A 16,498-nucleotide genomic window follows, 5' to 3' on the forward strand; every position below is an offset into this window, starting at 1 on the left:
GGAGAGTGAGAGAATGATATGTGATGTATAGGTGCTTTAAGAATGCTGATTTACTTGCATAATTAGTTGTGTTTATTTGTTAATTTAAGTGATATTATATGACGATATTTTTGTAATATTATACGGAAGAGGAAGGTAATTTTATATTTTAATGGAATATACATTTACTACAAAAATAAAATGATTACATTTACACAAACTAAAATAATAAAATTGATAAATTTGCGGACAGACGAAGTATATATTTCAATATAAATTACACTAGCAACAAAAAGCATAATTCGCCAAAATTGTCAGAATAAAAAGTAACATATTCACAAGTGGCCATAAAAGTTAATACAATTATCAAATTAATAGTCTAATTCCACATATAATAATAATAATAATAATAATACTAAGTATTATTATTATTATTATATAATTTTAATTTTTTAAAAAAATTATATAATAATAATAATAACATCAATGAGGTGTCATATCACATTTGACTCAAATCCAATATTAGAATCGCCAACCAAATAAAGGTGCCATAGCCCATAGCGGCAAATTCCCACGGCGATCAGGCAATCGCCGAGGGTATTGTAATACCTCTGAAATAATCCGAGAGTATTATATAATCTTTCATATACTCCATAAAAGGCCAATGCATATCCTTCAACACACTGTTTGTTTGAAGGATTTTAGTGGCACTATTCATCCAATTTTTTCCCCCCAAAAACATCAAATCAAATACCTATTTTTTATTTTGTATATTATACTAAAAATCAATTTTACATTCAAAACATCACATCAAACCCTATTTATATCACATCATACAACTATTCAAATTCAAAATTTTTGCTATTCAAATCCCAACTCAAAATCCAAATCCCAAACAAACACACCCTTATATAATCTTTCAAAAAGAAGAACATGAGTAATCTAATCGATCTTCTTAAACTACAACTCAAATAAAGATATAAGAGATTGCGCAAATGTGAATTGTGTGCACCATAAATGTACATCTTTATTGTATATAAGAAGAGGAAGGAGCATACCATTCCATATTATATGAATCAACATTGGTCCAACAATTCTTACAATTTGCACAGCGCCGGCCTGAATGTCTCCGTCAAGATGGAACATGCCAACACACAGCATTGTTTATCTGGGAAAATTCACAGGCGGCTCCAAGCTCCCCACCAAAATGCTGAGATCAATGTCTTTGTCTTCAAACTTCTTTATGAAAGGGTGGCTCTGATTCGATACATGTCAGTAAAACACATTCACCATGTAAGAATAAAGACAGGAGAGGCAGACAGAATGTTTGTAAGTTTGTTACATGTAAAACTAACCAGCAGTTCTAGAGACGACGCCCTTTCTCTAGGATCCTTCTGTATGCTGCACATCAACAAAACAATACGATGAATAGCTAAATAATATAATCAACTTTGCAGTGTTTGTATTTCGGCATCAAACATCTCTTCTTAGGAGGAATGCAAAAATGAAAAAGTTGTCTGGCTGCAACTTTGGGATAAAATTTTGGGTTTCATTTCACATCAAGAATGTTGTTTGGACCTTACCAGACTGCGATGAAAGAGCAGAATTCTGGAGAGAATTGATCTGGTGGAGCAGAAGGTGGTGGGGTTCCGACGATTGCCTGCAGAAGCTCATAGAAGCTTGGTCCAGTTGCTTGATCTTCAGATTTGGTATAAGGAAATCGTCCAATAGCACATTCGAGAATCACCATTCCAAGGCTCCACATGTCGCTTTTATAATCATATGAGCTCCCACTGATTCTCTCAGGCTAAAGAGGATGAAGTTAGGCATAAGTGGTGTTTCTCGTTTATGTTACAGATGATGCTAAAACAAAGTGCCGAAATAAGAGAGAAGGGTAAGTATTAATTGAAGGTGCTGAATGGTTTTAATTTATACTCACTGCCATGTAATTGTAAGTCCCAACAAATGTGTCTCGTTGACCCATAGAGCTGGCCAGCATAGCACTAACGCCGAAATCTGTAATTTTTACTTCGCCTTTGTGGTTCACTAGCAGGTTTGAAGGCTTTATGTCTCTATGTATTACATGCCTCTCGTGATGCAAGTACACGAGACCTTGTAAAACCTGTAATCGAAATACAGGGCATTAGTCTTCGAAGAGACCTATGAATTTGGAATGGTTTTTGAACTGATGTTAAGAGTGAATTCGGAGAATCACACACACCTGTTTGCAAACAACAGCAAGGTAAGGTTCAAGGATTGTCTTAACTTGTCTAATTATGTCGACAAGTGATCCACGATCCATGTATTCAAACACAAGAGATATAGCCCCATTGTGATAGAATGAATGATAGCAAACTACAACATTTGGACACTGTGATGCTTGATTGATTTTAAGCTCCTGGACAATTTGTTTGCGGATTTCTTCCTGTATATTCATCTGAATAACCTGTGGCAACACCATAATCACTTAAATGGGACTCTGGAAAGACTAACAATAAATACTTAGATAAAAACTTATGCTAAACAAACAGGAAAAACAGGTCAAAAAGTAAGCTCTTGGACAAGAGCAAACAGAAAGCTGAAACTCTTGTTACATGTTTTATGTCCATTAGGTGTTCATTTTAGGAGATATGAGTGATTTCCAATTAGTGTTACTATTAGGTATATTTGAATATTAAACTTCACTTGCTCAACATTGCATTGCAAATTTCTTATAACAAAATACTGAATTCCATTGTAAGATTATATGGTATACAAGTAAAAATAGGAAAAATAATGCTGCATAGTAAACCAGTGGCAACTAACCTTCAAGGCAAACAATTTCCCAACCCATTTATGTCGGACAAGTTGAACAACGCCACCACTTCCCTTGCCAATGACTTTGATGGTCTCAAGATCTTCAAGAGAGAACTGAAGATCGACATCCTTTGTTTCTGACGGCTTAGTTAATCCCAGCAAGTTATGGCAAAAAATAAGTTCAAGTTAGCTGCACACGGGAGATATCATAGGTTTCAAAGAACTCAAACATTATTTCAACTTGCATAGGCTTTCAACACCCATGTCTGAAGAAATTCCTTAAAATTGGATCTAAATCATGGTTCAGCCTTGTCTAAACAGTTCTGATATCATATTCAATTGAAATAAACACAATGAAGACTTCCATAGAAGATAGGCCCGGGATTAAAAACTTTGAGGACTGCCTATTCAATCTAATTGTTGTGCCTTTGTGGGAGGGAGCATCCCGCATTAGAGGTGGGATATCCTTATCCCTCATTCCAAGAAAAGAATAACAGTAGTGAAAAGATACATCTTTCCACGTCCAAACACCAAGGTAAATAAACAAACACTCTAACTTCTGAGAAAGGCATGGGAAATAGCAACATAAAATGGGGAGAAAAATTAAGAATAAGTGGAACAAAACTAAACTAAAATTGCTCTCATCCAAAAAAAAGGCTCAATTTTGCCTGCCTATATGCATCACATCATCATTATACTCGTACTAGAGTCATATCAATTCACCAAAATGCTAAGATACTTACAATGGATTCATTCTCCTCAGAAATCAATCGCAGTCCCTTTTGGTTCAGCAATAAATCTCCATCATGAAATGTGCCGCTCGCTGTCCTGCATCACAATAACAACAGAATATCAGGACCTGCTAACTAACAGAAGTTTCGAACAAAATACTATTAAGGGTGCTCAATACAGGAAACTAGATATATTAGAATTCTGTGCCGGGACAGAGAGCTTGAGTTCTTTAAGAGGCTTTTTGATCTTCATGGTTTCATTTCCTCCTACAGGGTGAAGGAATAGAATGTTAACTTCAGTTTTCCATTAATGATGCTGTGAAACCAAAAAAGATAAAAAATAAAAACTACTCAATAGGGAATGATAGCCAAACAATAATCAATAGAAAGTTCAGATACTGCATGTTATTAATAAACGACGATCTATACAACATTAGCCAATAATGTAAAATGCTAATTCTTTTCTATTAATAAAAACATAATCTCTCATTATATTTAATCAGCAAAAGGGTGGGAAAAGCATTTTGAATCCATCAACCAAAATCTCCAATACCTCCAAATTGCTCTGCAAGAACCTTACATTCAAGAAAACAGATCTAAAAATCCATAAACCCAAAATTATACATAAATCAACAGATAAACAAATATATCCTAATCCAGTCTAGTTTACAGTTTAAACCCCGCGCATCACATTCTTCATACCTTGAAGAAAAAGAAGAGAAAGAAAGAGAAACCTTTTCAACTCGGATAGTTTGTTTTGTTCCAAATCTACGCACGCGCAAAACACAGGATGCGAGAAAATCACACCCAAGGCAGCCGACGTCGAAAGCGAGGATATGCAACAAGATATCCACGGTAGCGAATCCTGAAACACCACAGCAAATAAAAATTAATCAAAAAAAAATCTTGGAAAATGTAGAACCGAACCGAACTCAGTAAAACTGCAGAGTTTGCTGGAAATCGCATCAGAGAAGATGAAAATTTGGGAACCTTGGAAGCGCGAATCAATCCGATGAGATCTTGGGAGTGTTGAGAATTCGAAATTTCAAAATTAGGAGAGGGCTGAGCTGAGACAGAGAGAAAGCAAATACCAAAAGGCGTTGGCAGAGAGAACAAGAAAACAAACAAACGGCGGGCGGGCTATTTTTCAAAATAATGCTCAAACTGAAATGACCAAAGTGCCCCCCAATACCAAATTTCAACTCAATAGTTTCCTTTGCTAATATATGCTATATTGTGGCGTAAGGATTTGACTTGAGCATGAGTGATGGGTTCAAACCCCTGACGCTTCAGGTTACCTGCCATATATAATTTGCTTAGTGTAATTTTTTTATTGGGCCTGATTTGCAGGATATTAGGTTTGGCCGGAGGTTTACCTAGTGCGCACGTCATCCAAAAAATATATATATGTTGAAGTATTTTTTCAACAAAAATCCGAAATCCGAAAATAGGAAATTATCTTCGAATTTGATATAATTAGTGTTTAAGAGGAATCTCTGAACAGAAAAATAAAACTACAGAAAAATAAAGTGGTGATCCCCAAAGAGAATTCTTTTGAATTTGATATCGATTGAAGATGCTCTGCAAGTTCCTGACCCCAATCCTTGAAGAGATGTTTCGGAACCGTCGCCAACAACCACCGTCAACCGCCCACAACGAAACGTTTTGAAACGTCGTCTGGTCGATTACGGCAACCGTCTCGCCAACCGCATAACCCAACCGACCAATCCAGAGACTAATTGGTCGCTAGACCAAACGACTCCTTCCTTGGTCACCCCATCAAGCGACCACCCTCTGGTCTTTCCAGACGATTCAATGGTCGCCCCAACCAAACGACTGAACTACTGTTCACTTAATTAGGCGACTAATTAACAAACCTTCGCTTGGTCCAAACTCCGTATTGGCCGACTCAACCGATGGCGGACCAACCGACTACGAACCAACCTACTGCAGACCATCCCATCCGACTGCAGACCTTCTGACCTGCCTATCCGACCGCGGACCTTCCGACCTGCTTATCCGACTGCGGACCAACCGACTGTGGACCAACCGACCTGAGTGCATATTTTCTCCTTTTCCGCCGGACTTCGTGTCCTAACTTCCTTTAAGATCCTGCTATCATTACTATTATTATTATTATTATTATTATTATTATTATTATTATTATTATTATTATTATTATTATTTTTTGTGCGTAACAACTTGCCTCTTCTGCAAGACTCCTAAGCGTCATTTCTCATGATATTTAGGAGTTAGCAGGCTGTCATCCGAGGCCACGTCAGCCTCAGATCCGACCTCTATCTTTCGAGGCTACGTTGTACCCAACCTCAATTTATCGTGGACTGGTGCTGGCCTGCGCGTTGGTCGATCTTGCACTATGATTTCTTCAGCACCTCTCCCATGATAGAAGTCGTGATCGCTTTCTCTGAAAAAGGATTCCAACCTCCCTGCCTTGGATGTTAAACTGGCCAGATTTTGAACGTCGTGGGCTGTTAAAGCCTCTTGTAGTTGTGTATGCATATTTCGGACCACCAAATTGGTCATCTCGCTCTCCTCAATGATTGTCGGGCAACGTCCCTTCATTAATCGCATCCGCTCTATGAATTGGTAGGCGGTCTCCTCCGGATCTCCAGAAGGTCTATGAGTGAAACTGTGAGGATTAAAGAACTGAGACTGTTTTGAATTTGAATAGTTATATGATGTGATATAACTAGATGTTGATGTGATGTTTTGAATGTAAAATTAATTTTTAGTACTCCTCTGTCGAGATTTAAGGAATATTGATATTATATTGGTAGTGGGGTAAAAAGTATGGATAAAAGACTTTTTCCCTTATGAGTGTATTAGTGTAAAAAGTAGTGGCAATTGTGTAATAAAAATAAAAAAGTAGGGGTAGTTTTACGGTAATATGATTATTTATGGAAATAAGATTATTGTTTTGGGACGGACAAAAATAGTAAACAAGATTATTGTATTGGGACAGAGGGAGTATAATATAAAAAATAAAAAATAGGTGTTTGATATGATGTTTTTTAGAGAAAAAAATGGAATAAATAGTAAATTTAAAATGCAATTCCCCAAACAAACACACCCTGCGAGAATATTAGTAAAACAAGAACTAAATCATTAGCTATGCTTGGATGAGTCGCGTTGGCACATTTCAAAAATTTTCAATGGGGTGTTTGGAAAATAGCGTTTTGAAGAGCTTTTAGCTTATTGAACAGCTTTTAACTATTTGATCGGTCAAAAAGCTAATTTAGGTGTTTTGTAAATTAGCTTTTTGGTCCCAAAATTTTTGGAATAATTTTTTCTGTAAAATTTTTTTTATTCCTTATATGCCCTTAAAAATTTATTATGCATTTTATACAAATAAATATATTTTGATTATTTATTAATTATATTAGAATATTTTATTATAATATAGTTTTATTTTTATAAATTTAAGATAATTAATTTTTATATAAAAATTATTTAAATTGTAAAATATATAAATTTATTAAAATCAACAGAAAATATAAATATTAATAATTTATTTTTATATTAAAATTACATTATATAAATTTTATACTAAAAATAAATTAAATTTATTGAAAATTATAAATATAATGAACTAATCAATAACTAACATAATAAATATATACACGAAAAATTTATTATTTTATATTTTGCATCATTTTCAATAGAAAAAATTATTTATATATTTTAATAAAAATATATTATTTTTTAAAATCTAACTGTAATAAAAATAAATACTTTTATAACACTTTTACAATTTTCAATAACTAATAACAACAAAATTTTAAACATTCTAAACTCAAAAGAACATAATCGAATATATTAGAAACAAAAATAAAATAGAAATGTCCTCAATCATTTTACGTATAAACAATTAATATCAAACAGTTGTTTCACCAAACATTTTAATACAAATCACCTAGTCAAACTAGCTGATTGCCAAACATGCCTCAAATCAATTTTTTAGGATAACCAGCCTCCCTTTTTTTTTTTTTTTTTTTTTTTTTTTTTCTGAATTTTCAAAATTGTACTTATTCTTTCCAATGCTAACCAATAGAATGTGTTGTTCTTTTTTCTGATTTTTGTTATTTTTAACTTCTTCTCGTATTTGAATAAGAATTTCATGCACCTGTTGATATTACGTTAATTTCCAGAAGTATATGTAATATTAAAATTAATTGTCATCGTTTATGCTCTTAAAACTAAAATGGACTTTGACTAAGCCATTATATTCAATTGCTATTATTACCAATAAGTCTTACCGAGTAAGATCATGTTTTGCTGACCAACTGAAATCATCTCCTTGTATTATATAAACAAGAGCTGTATTCTTTTACAGGCTAAATTCAGTGGAAAAAAATCGCTTGTTAAAGAAAGAATCTCAATGCTAAAAACCTCTAAAGATGGATTTAGAGCTTGACTTGTCTTGATTCGCTGCACTCGATGTTTCGATCATTTGGCCATCCGAATTCCTCCAAGAACGCTAAGACAACTCCATTCGACCACCCGAATCCGGTCTGCATCCAAAACTCAATACTTTAATACTTGTGTTACTCTCATGCCGGCATTTCATAAATTTAAAATTTTGATGTTGAGTAAGATTTAAAAAGTTTTAGTTATTGAGTTCAAATAATAATTAGTGTCATCAAACACTCCTTATAGGCGCAATTTGTATATAATCGCCGGGCTTACCTGGGGTGCATACTCTCCGCCACCTCCATGGCCGCCACATTTTTCTACATCGTATTTTTCATGCATAGCTCCTGTTTCTTTATATGCTGCGTAGTTTGTTCTGATCCACTTGACTGCAATGTCTTCTGCAGCACGATGCGCTTGTTCTGATCCGGACTTTCTAAGGCCTTCGGCGATCATGTGTTGGAGAGGAGCCCAACCATTGGGATAATCCCTGAAAGATTAAATGAGCCTTTGATGGTCATTGTGCAGAGGGAATGTTTTTTGGAGGTGAATTAAGTGTGGGGAAATGTAATTGTTACCATTGTTGGCTAGAGTTTGTCAAAGAAGTCGATATCCCATATGCACAAACCAGGCCTGAGCTTAGGAGGCTTTCGACAACCTTATCCACTGTCTTGATGTCTTCAAGCATGAAAAAACATACATTTAATTATTTTGGAACACAATTAAATCGTGCGATGGAGAGGAGTGAGTTGGAAAAGCGAGAACAATTACCTGAATTGAATGGTTGGATCCATAATGGTATGAAGTTTGAAGCAAATGTTTTCTGGTTCTGGCGAGAAATGCTGAACTGATGAACCTCCTGAGATCGAAAAAAAGAAATCAGTGAAATTGCAAAACTAGTTGCTTTTGTCAGGGTATGCGCAGTTGTTGATTTCACCTTTGATGCATCAGAATCACTAAGCCAGTAGTCAAACCATTGTTGCTTCTCGGCATTCCATAGAACAGAGTTTATAGCTTTTACTCTAGCTTCAGATTTTTTTCGAAAGCGCTCAGCAACATCGCCATCTCCAATTGCAGTTGCCAATGAAATTATGTCGAGTTCCATCTGAACCACATATATAATGAATGTGTATTATAACTATATAAATATATGTGTGTATATATATTTTTTGAATGCTATGGAAACAATCAAAGCCTTTGGCAATACTTTACCTTGAGAATGAAGGCATTCAAATCCACGGGTATCACCAATGTTGTGGCTAATGTTGTTAAGTCAGACTCGTTCCTGAAAATTCATCACTTTCTATGTGCATCATAGCCTAAAGGATGACTTTAATAGAAGATCAAAGAATCAAGAAATGAATGTCCCGAAGGTTTGTGCACCTATGCATTATTTACATGTCTAGGGAACACAGCAAAAAAAGGGCAGAAAATATGCTACCTCATCCATCTTGTACTGAAATCCCATCCCGATTCAGCTGTAGATGCCAACTCTCGGTATAGCTGTGTTCTAGCACACCCCTTCGCCAGCTTCGATGCTGTTTCTTTGTCCTTTAAGCAAATATAAGTTGAGCATCATTTATTATCATAACTTTCCTCTCTTCCAAGTCTCTAGATGATCAATAATTAGATAAATCATGCCCTCGTAATAGCTTAACAGTCTAAGGGTGCGTTTGTTTATGGGTTTTAGTTTTTGGATTTGGATTTTTAATAGTAAAATATTGAATTTGAATAGTTGTTTGATTTGATATAAATAGAAATTGATATAATATTTTTAATATAAAATAAATTCATAATATAATATAAAAAAGAAAAGTAATTGTTTGATTTTATATTTTTGGAGGGAAAAAAAAAAATCTCAATAGTAACAACTTAAGGTAAAACCCACGAAAGAACAAAACCTAAAATGCCCTTAGGTCTTGTTTTTATAGTATTTCTGTAATAAATTATATCGTAAAATACTAATGTGTGTTTGTCTAGTTTTATAGATTTTAGATATTAAATTCGTGAGGTATGGAGACCCCTAAAAATACTATAGGAGATAATGTTTTGTGTGGTTTTGTGGACTTCTATTGTTATGTGTATAAATTGTAATTTTTAAAATAATGTTTTTGGACAATCTTGTAGGAATAAAACACTAAAAAAATATAAGTACACTATAATACGTACAGTAGATGATGACTCTGGCCTCGGTTGATCCCACATTGCAAAGTATCGGCTTAAAGTGTGAGCTGAACCTTCACTATCCACAATAGTCACCTTGTGTATCCCTTCACAATTAACATGAAATCATTACTGATCTTGAAAAATAAAGAACTAACATGTGCATTATGTGCTATGCTGTGATTGAGGAAGATTGTTAGCCACCTGAATTCCAAAAGTGGTGTTCCTTGAGCAATGCAGGAAGTGAAGCTATGACAAGTTCTTTGTCTTGTGTGCTATCGTATATGTCTACAACCATCGAGCTCAGAAGAGGGGGCTGACTGGGAATTAGAACAAGATAAGGTGTCTGCCCATGGATAGCTAAGTCTGTTGTTTTAATCTGTCGAAGCATGAATTGTGTTACCTTCTGTTAGTGTAGTATGCCCTGGCGCCGTTGAGAACATAGCCGTATTTATGGATTAGGGAAATGAGATTGTACACCATCCCTTTCGCAGTCTCGTACATTTTGCTTGCTAACAAACCCCTGCAAGCATTGCATATCAACACCACCTTAAAGTTTTTATAATGAATCAATCATGATGCATTGGATGCCATATTGAATATACATGATTATCTGAAAGTGGATTGGATCACAGGCTTAATTTTTTTTATTGTGTATGAAATACATCTAAATAAAGGCCAACATGAATACTACAATAATGAGATTGATTGGTTTTCAAGTATGCATTTAATCAGGGAAGTATATACATTTATAAAACTATGGAATCTATAGCAAGAATACACTATGGGTGTGTTTGTTTGGAGGTTTGAATTATGAGTCAGAATTTGAATAGTAAAAAATTTAAATTAAAATAGTTGAATATAAAATTGATTTTTAATATAATATAAAAAATAAAAAATAAGTGTTTAATTTGATAGTTTTTTGAAAAAAAAAAAAGATTAATAATAAATCTTTTATAAAATTCAACAAACGAACACATCCTAAAAAAATACCATGCAACAATGGCAATTCCCTGTAAAAATAGGTTATTTATTCTCACAAAACATAAACATGAAATCTAAATTGCTATTCAAACCAAACCCCAAAAGAACAAACCCTTAGCATGATATCAAATCATTATTAAGTTAAGATATAAACAACACATCAAATCCAAACTTACTGTTAAATTACTTTCCGTTATTTTATATGCATTTTATTTTATTTTTTAAGATTAGTTGATATAAGTTTTGCTAGTTTAAGAAGCATATTTCGTTCACTTCTATTAAAAGAATAAGAATTAGAGAAGCTAAAATTCCCTACAAATTAATGCTCCTAGCTAACAATAACCATTATTATAGACTTTTATAAAATCAATCAATTGAATGTCTAAGAAGTATATCCGCCACAATAAAAAAATATTTCTTTTACATTTTAGTTTATACACTAATTTAAATTAATACCAAAATACTCTTTTTAATTTTTATTTAAATTTCTTATTTACTATAAATTAGAGAAGACAATGGATCCAATATGGGCCAGGTTCAGCCGGACCCGAGACCCAACCTGAATACAAATGGCTGGACCTGATACTCGAATCGGACCTGACCTAAATAATGCCCTCCGACATACCCGATTTTTTTTTACAATTCTTAAAATTTAATTTAAAATTGGAGCCGAACCCGAACTTACTTATATTAAAATTTATATATTTTATTCAAAAATATTATAATAAAATAATAAAAAATAAATAAAATTAAACTAAAAATATATATTTAATATAATTTATATTATTAAAAATTATATTTTTTATATATATAATTAATATATTAGTCGAGTCCGGGTCGGAACAGATAAAAATACACCATACCCGACCCTAATAATTGGACCCGAGTCCGGGTCTAATAGGACCCATTTCCATCCTACGTAACATCACTCTTTTGATTTGAGAAAGAGTAACAATAAATAAATAAAATATTCAAAAGAAAAAAGAGCACCAACCTTATGATCCAATAAGAATCCCAATAGTAGACTTCGGTAAATCTGGAGCCCGGAATTATGACCGGATTGGGCAGCGGCAAGAGCGTATGCAAATCGGGCTTTTCAATAACCTGGCCCGACACCTTCCGGCTCAGATTCTTCCATAGCTGATGCACTTCCAGAGCCCAGGCCCGGACCGCTGGGCTCTCCACTTTCGGCAGGAAATTCGTGGGCCGGTCCACGAAGTCGGCCGGGTCCACGTGGACCAAATCCGCCTCGGCGTCGCTCGTGTACTCGGCAAGGAACGCCGCGAGTCCCTCCGCCTCCGCCGCCCCCGACTTCGGAATCTTCTCGAAGGCTTCGACCGCCGCCGAGAGGTTTTGCTTCAGCGACAGGTCGACGTAGGGTTTCGGATCGAATCCGTCGCCGCCGTACGCCTGCAGAGCCGCCGCCTGGACGCGCTCGAGGAACGCGACTAGAGGTGTTGTGGGGACCACGGGACCACCGCCGCCCGTACATGCTGCGGCGGTCCTCTCCGACGCTACTGCCGACGAAACTACAAATACGGAAGCGATTGTCAGCAATCGATTAAACAACAACAACAATAAATTTGTGGCGCCTTCTCTACCCATTCTTTTCGAATAAAGTGACCGACAACAAACAAACTTGCCTCATATATACACAAACAAGCGCACAAAAAGCAGATACATACAGTGAAAGCGACGGAGAGAAGAAGCCAAAAGGGATTGGAAGTTCATTCAGGAGTGAGGAAGAATGAATATAATATAATTACCCATTGAGATTAAGCGATTAATCAATTATGAGGCGGCGACGCCGAGAGAGCGACGGAGGACGGCAATGTCCAGAAACTGAATGGGGTTTTTTCTAGGTTGGGTATGTTTTTATCGTATTCTCATCAATCTAATATGGAATATATAATTTAAAAATTAGAATATGTATTTAAATATTTTAAAAATAGAACAGACTCAATTCATATGTATTGATGTTAGAGTTGAGCACGTTATGTTTATTATAGTGTCATGTTAATGTTAAGGGAAAGGATCTGGTATTGACGTTATAATATAATTCAACTATACTTAATCTGATCTTAACTATTCATTATAATCTAACGATTGTAATTAGTCTTTTCATTAAATTACTTTCTTCTCCTCCGTTACTTTCTTGCCCTTTTCGCAATCCTTCTGAATCGATTCTTGCCTTTAGTGCGATTCTCTCGTCATTCAGATTCTCTCAACCGCTCTTTGTGTGCTGAATCGATTCTTACCTTTAGTGCGATTCTCTCATCATTCAGATTCTCTCAACTGCCGGTGAGTCCTCTGGTGCGAATCCAACATCAAATTCTCTATCTAATTCTGTTATGTGCCATAGACATTTTGATTCAGAATCTTCTTGCAGCGAACTCCAACACTTCGATTCAGATTTCTCACTCAAACTCAGGTTGTGTAATTTGTATAATGTGTTTCTTGTGTTTTCTAATGTGTTTCAATCTTAAGAAAATTTGCAAACTAAGTTTGTATAATGTATCTTTTGGGAAGAAGTAGCGAGTATAGCTGTCTATTTCTACATTAGGGTTGTTGGAGCTATAATGTAGAAGGGATGCCTTTTTTTCCTTTTTATTTTTGGTCTTCTGTTACCTTTAGTGTGATACAAGAAGTCGTATATGTGGTTACATATGATATGTGTGTGTATAAGTTCAACCCTTTGATGATTAGGGCATCGGAGCGTTGGGTTTCCCATTACTGGGTTGGTTTGAGTACAAATTCATTTAAGATAACACCAGAAATAGAGGAGCAGGGGACATAGATAGTTAGGGAAACTACATATAACATGACAAGACTAATGGTAGCAACATGTGATGTGAGTTCATTGCAAAGCTAACTGGAGTCTGCACATCTTTATGAATTCATGACAAAAGATATCTACAAGAAAGTAAAAATGTAACTAGTTTGCTGTGTTACAAGAAGTTGGTATTCGGGTGTATGGTGTATGGATACAGGTTCATTATTCAGGTAGCGTTCATTAAGTATTCAATTTTGATACTGGACATTACTATTGGGTGGTACTGGTTTCGTTCAATGATGGGCAATTAGTCAGAAATTTTTGCTATTCAAGATTCATGTTTTGTGCATATTTTTGTGTTTTTAGCCGTAATACTAATTATTGATATTCATCATTGATGTTTTGATTGGTGTTTTTATCCAAGCATTTGATGGGATTGAAAACCAACTAATTATTAGATTAAAAACTCATCATCAGAAATAGGATGGTGCTGTTGTCGCAACAGCAATTCTCGACAAGGAGAAAGTAGTTGCTGCTGCTGTCGACAAGGGAAAATCAGTCATGGAATCTGAGCCAGCATCAGGGAACACTTCCAGGAACACATATCTTCAGGTACGCTGTGAACTTAAACTTTGCAAAATAGTATACTGTAACAAGGCCGAATTTCACGTTTTAATTTACATGGATTGCGCGAGGAACAAATAGTCGTGGAACTTTGAAATCGGATTTGCTTAACTTGCTACTTGTTATGCCGAGATAGTAATTTTCGATCTGCACTTGAAATTGTTTGATTGTTGAAACTCTGTTTTTCTCGGTTTGTTATTTCTTGCTTCAGCTATTCCCGGAGAATAGCAGCGGAGACCCACCCCAGCTGCCCAACAACGAAGAAAAGCTGAGGCTCAGTAGTCAAGCCTGGCCTGGTCTTGTTCAACTACAGCCGAGAGAAGCATTTCATGATTTTATGGCCCCCGTGCAGCTTTTGCGAGCATCATCCTCTGTCTGGAGAACGATTGTCCTTGGTCGGGTGCTGGGGCCATAAAATCATGAAATGCTTCTCTCGGATGTAGTTGAACAAGACCAGGCCAGGCTTGACTACCGAGCCTCAGCTTTTCTTCGTTGTTGGGCAGCTGGGGTGGGTCTCCACTGCTATTCTCCGGGAATAGCTGAAGCAAGAAATAACAAACCGAGAAAAACAGAGTTTCAACAATCAAACAATTTCAAGTGCAGATCGAAAATTACTATCTCGGCATAACAAGTAGCAAGTTAAGCAAATCCGATTTCAAAGTTCCACGACTATTTGTTCCTCGCGCAATCCATGTAAATTAAAACGTGAAATTCGGCCTTGTTACAGTATATTATTTTGCAAAGTTTAAGTTCACAGCGTACCTGAAGATATGTGTTCCTGGAAGTGTTCCCTGATGCTGGCTCAGATTCCATGACTGATTTTCCCTTGTTGACAGTAGCAACAATTGATCGAGAATTGTTGTCTCGGCACTGAGATCCAATTTTCTTATTTCTCACTTAAGTACTTCATCTTATTTCATTTCTAGCTTTACAATTTCATTTTAATGGTAGTGAAAAGCCACATACATAATGGTATTGTATTTTTTGAATTGTGATATATTTCTATTGATTGTGTTATGTTTAATTTTGTATTTTTACAGGGGAGAAATGGCTAAACATGTTCAGATGTATTCCATCCCGAGTAAAATAGCAAAATTGAATAACCTGCTAGAGTCTGAAAATAAGGAAGTGCTTAGATCCTATATTGAGAAGTCATGTTTTGACGGTCTTCTATATGTTAGGAAAACAAAAATAAATAGTGAGCCACTGCTTCAGTTAATGAGAAATTGGGACACCGAGAAAAAGTCTTTTGTTTTTTTAGATAGGACGGAACGGCATATTACCAATGATGATGTTGCTCGAGTATATGGACTTCCGCATGGATTTGGTAAAAGTATCATATCTTTAGTAAAGCCTTCAAACTATTATAGCGAAATTCATGAAATTAGCCAACGCTTCGAGCTTGATACAAGAAATTCGACGGTAGTCCAAAATTGTTGGTTATCAGAGATATTACAATCTTCTAGATTGCACCGTCTTGTTGACTTTTGGAGATTTTATGTCCTATATTCTTTGTCAACGTTATTAATTCCATCAACATCTCCATGTATCAATAATCGATTCTTGAGGTTCCTTGTATCTCCTGAGGATGCTTTAAGATATAATTGGGTTGCTGTTATAAAAGACAAGTTGGTTGATTCAATTCACAATTTTAAATGTAAATTGGTGGATAACAAAAAACCGACTTGTAGACCGACAAGAGATATGCATTGTCTTATGGTAAGTGTTTGAAATGTGTAAATATAGTATGTACATGCATGTAAAGGAAGTTTCTAGTAACGATTTGTTGTTTGGGTTAATTGTAGCTTCTCCTTGATGCTGGGCGAAGTTGTTCGAGGATGAACAAACATGTAAAGGGAAGTTTGTTGTGATTGCATCATTAATTTTATTTAAGTTAATTTATTTCCAAGTTGTTTTTCTTAGTGTAATGTGAATTCCTGCTAGCGCTAGCATTGTAATACAGGAGTAGATTACTATGGTAAATGTTAAAGATAAGTTTAGTTTAGATTAGCTTACC

General features: G+C 35.3%; 2 protein-coding genes across 4 annotated transcripts; both read right to left on the reverse strand.

The window, feature by feature from the left end:
• Positions 1–849: 849 nt before the first annotated feature.
• LOC127255744 (mitogen-activated protein kinase kinase 6) lies at positions 850–4,606 on the reverse strand. Its single transcript, XM_051281460.1, has 10 exons — positions 4,497–4,606; positions 4,241–4,371; positions 3,686–3,773; positions 3,519–3,603; positions 2,785–2,919; positions 2,201–2,425; positions 1,919–2,101; positions 1,563–1,786; positions 1,335–1,380; positions 850–1,236 (listed from the first exon to the last, which is right to left on the reverse strand). The coding sequence occupies exons 3-10, from the start codon at positions 3,757–3,759 to the stop codon at positions 1,144–1,146; spliced, it is 1,065 nt and encodes a 354-aa protein (XP_051137417.1). The 5' UTR covers positions 3,760–3,773; positions 4,241–4,371; positions 4,497–4,606; the 3' UTR covers positions 850–1,143.
• Positions 4,607–7,756: 3,150 nt separating this feature from the next.
• On the reverse strand, positions 7,757–12,962 carry LOC127256026 (probable trehalase). Of its 3 annotated transcripts, none has more exons than XM_051281860.1 (12): positions 12,770–12,844; positions 12,079–12,613; positions 10,504–10,623; positions 10,305–10,420; positions 10,107–10,207; positions 9,379–9,488; positions 9,150–9,222; positions 8,875–9,042; positions 8,709–8,796; positions 8,516–8,615; positions 8,214–8,427; positions 7,757–8,038 (listed from the first exon to the last, which is right to left on the reverse strand). In XM_051281860.1, the coding sequence occupies exons 1-12, from the start codon at positions 12,813–12,815 to the stop codon at positions 7,931–7,933; spliced, it is 1,779 nt and encodes a 592-aa protein (XP_051137817.1). In that variant the 5' UTR covers positions 12,816–12,844; the 3' UTR covers positions 7,757–7,930. The 3 variants fall into 3 exon arrangements, with proteins under 3 accessions (XP_051137817.1, XP_051137816.1, XP_051137818.1); XM_051281861.1 differs by lacking the exon at positions 12,770–12,844 and adding an exon at positions 12,851–12,962 and having other exon boundaries at positions 7,758–8,038; XM_051281859.1 differs by lacking the exon at positions 12,770–12,844 and having other exon boundaries at positions 12,079–12,747.
• Between the last annotated feature and the right edge of the window lie 3,536 nt (positions 12,963–16,498).

Source organism: Andrographis paniculata, unplaced genomic scaffold (genome assembly GCF_009805555.1).
Source record: "Andrographis paniculata isolate CXL003 unplaced genomic scaffold, ASM980555v1 Contig54END, whole genome shotgun sequence".
Lineage (NCBI taxonomy): Eukaryota > Viridiplantae > Streptophyta > Magnoliopsida > Lamiales > Acanthaceae > Andrographis > Andrographis paniculata.

Bases quoted from the DNA above. Each gene is read 5' to 3' on its own strand.
- LOC127255744 (XM_051281460.1), bottom strand. From the start codon at position 3,759: ATGAAGATCAAAAAGCCTCTTAAAGAACTCAAGCTCTCTGTCCCGGCA. The intron at 2,102-2,200 runs GTGTGTGTGATT...TTTCGATTACAG, and splicing joins TTGCTGTTGTTTGCAAACAG to GTTTTACAAGGTCTCGTGTA. The intron at 1,787-1,918 runs GTGAGTATAAAT...CATCCTCTTTAG, and splicing joins GGACTTACAATTACATGGCA to CCTGAGAGAATCAGTGGGAG.
- LOC127256026 (XM_051281859.1), bottom strand. From the start codon at position 12,689: ATGGGTAGAGAAGGCGCCACAAATTTATTGTTGTTGTTGTTTAATCGA. The intron at 10,208-10,304 runs GTGGCTAACAAT...TTAATTGTGAAG, and splicing joins ACACCACTTTTGGAATTCAG to GGATACACAAGGTGACTATT. The intron at 9,223-9,378 runs GTAGCATATTTT...ATGAATTTTCAG, and splicing joins TTCAGTACAAGATGGATGAG to GAACGAGTCTGACTTAACAA.